The sequence below is a fragment of the Etheostoma spectabile genome, chromosome 5 (assembly GCF_008692095.1).
Source record: "Etheostoma spectabile isolate EspeVRDwgs_2016 chromosome 5, UIUC_Espe_1.0, whole genome shotgun sequence".
NCBI lineage: Eukaryota > Metazoa > Chordata > Actinopteri > Perciformes > Percidae > Etheostoma > Etheostoma spectabile.
The window spans coordinates 25,479,469-25,483,235 of record NC_045737.1 but is presented as its reverse complement, the minus strand read 5'-3'; the positions used below and the strand labels follow the sequence as shown (position 1 = coordinate 25,483,235).

Sequence of the window (3,767 nt, the reverse complement as noted above, 5' to 3'; positions counted from 1 at the left end):
GAGAGAGAGATAAAGAAAGAAAGAGAGTTTCCATTATGCTCTGAAATTTAAATAACTCAAGATACATGTCATTATGTATGTAAGATTAAACAGGGAGCAATGAGAAGTTAGATGAAAATAATAAAAAAAAGTTTGTTAAAAAAAGGAAGAAAAAAAGATGAAAAGTCTCACACTGTGTCCAGGAGGTATGAAGCACCACTGTCCTCCATCTCTGGTTCTGGTTCTGATCCTGGTCCGGTCCAGCTTCTGTTTCAGTCTGCGTGTATGTCTCTGAGCTTTATCCAGCTTCGCCCTCAGCTCCTCCACCGTGCGAGTGTGTTCAGACTGCAGCGCCGGTGTGTGTTTATTCTGTCTCTCTGATATTCCTTCAGGTTGTTGAAAGCTGCCGTCAAGCTCCTCCACAGAGTTCTGACAACAACACACACAGGAAGCAGACCAAGTCTGTTTTATAAATATGACCCCAAATCACAAAGTTGTCTCCAGGGGCTTTGTCACTGCCCAATGTGAGGCGAGTGCAGATTTGAGTCGTGCGTGCTCAGATGTAAACAGTTTACGGTATAACGAGTCATACCCGATGAGAGACTGGCTCTGGTCGAGTGCAGATCTTAATTGCGCATGCTCAGATTTAAACGGTTTACGACATAACTCTCATACTGAAATCTGTGAAATCCATGAAATAATAAACTTTTCTCATTACAAACAACAACAGAACAAAAATGTTTTAGATATCTATAATTGATTGCTAACGTTAGCTCAAAACACCATTCCAGTGACAGCCTTTGTTGTGTTTGATTGCTAGCTTGTAGCTAAGCCAGCCGTCATTTCAAAAACATTTTAGCTATCTATTATTGTTTTACTGCTAAAGTCTTTGTTGTGTTTGATTGCTAACTTGTAGCCAGCAGTGAAAAAACTATGTAGGTCAATTTTTACTGTATTGACATTACAGAAGTCTCTCGTTAGCATCTTATACGCTACTTTCTGTAAAGTGACGCATGCGCAACACACAGCTTCACTCGTCGCAAAGTGACGCCTGGTGACTCAAATCTGCACTCGCCTCACATTGGGCAGTGACAGGCTTTACAATCTGTACTACATAACAAAAAAACAAACGGCAAACAAACAAAAATCCCCAAAGTGTGTGTGTGTGTGTGTGTGTGTGTGTGTTTACGTGTATACCTCCACCATGTGGTTCAGAGCTCTCAGCTGTTCGGAGGCTGACTTCAGCTGTTCCGCTGTCAGCTGATCCGAGTCACACATGGACCTGCTGAGCTGCCGTAGTTTTCTGTTCAGATGTCTGAGGCTTCTCTGATGACAATCGCTCTGTGAACGTAGCTGGATCACATAACACCACAATCAGTTCTAGCATGCACTAATGCTCACAGATACTGTGCTATTTTACTGCTAAACATGTTCTGTATTACACCAGAACAATTGTGATTTTTAAAAAGACACAGAGGCAAAGCTGATTGATTTAGAATTTGAAAGTCAACATTAAGAGTGAAGCTTTGAACTAATCAATACAGCCCTAATCCATTGAAACTGCAATACTGACACTGTTAATATTTGAATTGGTTAACTTTTCTACCTAAAGGACATATAGAATACAGGAAAGAATAAAACACAATATGAACCTCAATCCTCTGACCTGTTGTAGCAGCGCATCTCTCTCCTGCTGGACGTCCTGCAGCTGCAGAGTGCTCTGCTTCAGTTCCTCCTCCTTTAGTAACATATTTGAAATAAACAATTTATTTGAATATCAATAAAAAACGTTTGGCTGGTCATATTGTACAGCACTGCTGATCTACTACTACTACTAATCTAAACTACTAATCCCTGGTTGCCTGAGCGTCTGATTGTCAGACTGTTAATTATTAACTCTGTTTTTATGAAGCAGTTCTAAATCTGTGTGATCATAGAAATTAAATGTATCCAATTTCTCTATAAATCAATTTTATGCCTATGGTACGATTAGTGGATGGTCTAGATGAGATTCTGGTCTGGACTGTTGCAGACTCAGCTGATACTGACCAGTTTGTGTTGAATGTGTCTGTTTCTGCTCTGAGACCTATGCAGTCTGACTCTCCATCTCTCCAGTTCCTCCTGTAGCCTCCAGTCTGGCTCCTGGTCCTGCTCCACACCGCCTATCACCTGGGCTTCCAACTGGGCTGCTTGGTCCTGATCCTGGGACACCTGGGCTTCCAGCCGGGTTATGTGGTCTTGATCCTGGGTCACCTGAGCTTCCAGTTGGGCTATCTGGTCTTGATCCTGGGTTACCTGGGTTTTCAGCTGAGCTATGTGGTCCTCATCCTGGGCTAGCTGGGCCTGCAGTCTGGCTATCTGTTTCTGGCTTTGGTTCTGGTCTTGTTGGAGCTGTTCTGTGATGGTTCTGGTCTGTTGAATGGCCCTGTGGAGCTGCTCTACACTCATGGACAACATGTCCTCAGGACTGACAGGATTGCTGGGGACAGAGCAGTCAACAGACACTGCCTTTATAATGTGACTCTTCTCAGTGTTAAGTCCCTTTCAGACCCTGTTTTGTTAATAGTTGATCTCAAATGTCTTGATCTGTAAATGTCTAGAAACACTTTTATATAAACGCAACAACATCAGTGTCCCAAAGTCGGACTTGTAACATTTGTATAACACACATCCAGTAGGATAAAATAAAATACTTGACTTGCACATACATGTATACTTGCACTATACATGGACACTTGTCTGTCACATACAGTGGGGCTCAAAAGTTTGGGTACCCCAGGTAAAAATGTGTATTAATGTGCATAAAGAAGCCAAGGAAAGATGGAAAAATCTCCAAAAGGCATCAAATGACAGATTAGACATTTGTATAATATGTCACAAAAAGTTAGATTTAATTTCCATCATTTACACTTTCAAAATAACAGAAAACAAAAAAATGGCATCTGCAAAAGTTTGGGCATCCTGCAGAGTTAATACCTTGTACTGCGCCCCCCCCCCCCCTTTGGCAAGTATCACAGCTTGGAAACGCTTCTTGTAGCCAGCCTAGAGTCTTTCAATTCTTGTTTGAGGTATCTTCGCCCATTCTTACAAACAAAAGTCTTCCAGTTCTTGGAGATTTCTGGGCTGTCAGTCACGCACTGCTCTTTTAAGGTCTATTCATAGATTTTCAATTATGTTGAGGTCAGGAGATTGTGAAGGCCATGGCAAAACCTTCAGTTTACGCCTCTTGATGTAATCCACTCAATATCCATTTGTACAAGCCATCCTCTCTTTAAATTCAGCTTTTTCACAGATGGCATTGAGTTGGCGTCTAAAATTTGCTGAAATTTTATTGAATCCATTTTTCCTTCTACTCGTGAAATGTTTCCTGTGCCACTGGCTGCAATACAACCCCAAAGCATGATTGACACCCCCCCCCCATCCTTCACAGTTGGACAGAGGTTCTTTACATTAAATTCTGTGCCCTTTCTTCTCCAAACGTACCTTTGCTTATTCCGGCCAAAAAGTTCTATTTTAACCTCATCGGTCCACAGAACTTGTTCCCACAATGCATCAGGCTTGCCTATATCTTCATTTGTAAACTTCAAACACTGATTTTTGTGGTGAGGACGTAGAAGAGGTTTTCTTCCGATGACTCTTCCATGAAGACCATATCTGTATAAGTATCTCTTTATAGTGGAATGGTGTAGCACAACTCCAGTGTCTGCCAGGTCTTTCTGGATGGATCCTGCAGTCAAACATGGGTTTTGAATTTTTCTCACAATCCTGCGAGCTGTTCTGTCTGATAT

General features: G+C 41.8%; 1 protein-coding gene across 1 annotated transcript in view; it reads right to left on the bottom strand.

Moving 5' to 3' along the window:
- Positions 1-3,767, bottom strand: part of cntrl (centriolin) — a 54,627-nt gene that overhangs the window by 23,772 nt on the left and 27,088 nt on the right. Inside the window, 4 exon segments of the mRNA XM_032516759.1 lie at positions 172-408; positions 1,177-1,332; positions 1,646-1,717; positions 2,029-2,458. Of these exon segments, the coding sequence (XP_032372650.1) occupies positions 172-408; positions 1,177-1,332; positions 1,646-1,717; positions 2,029-2,458 (895 nt within the window).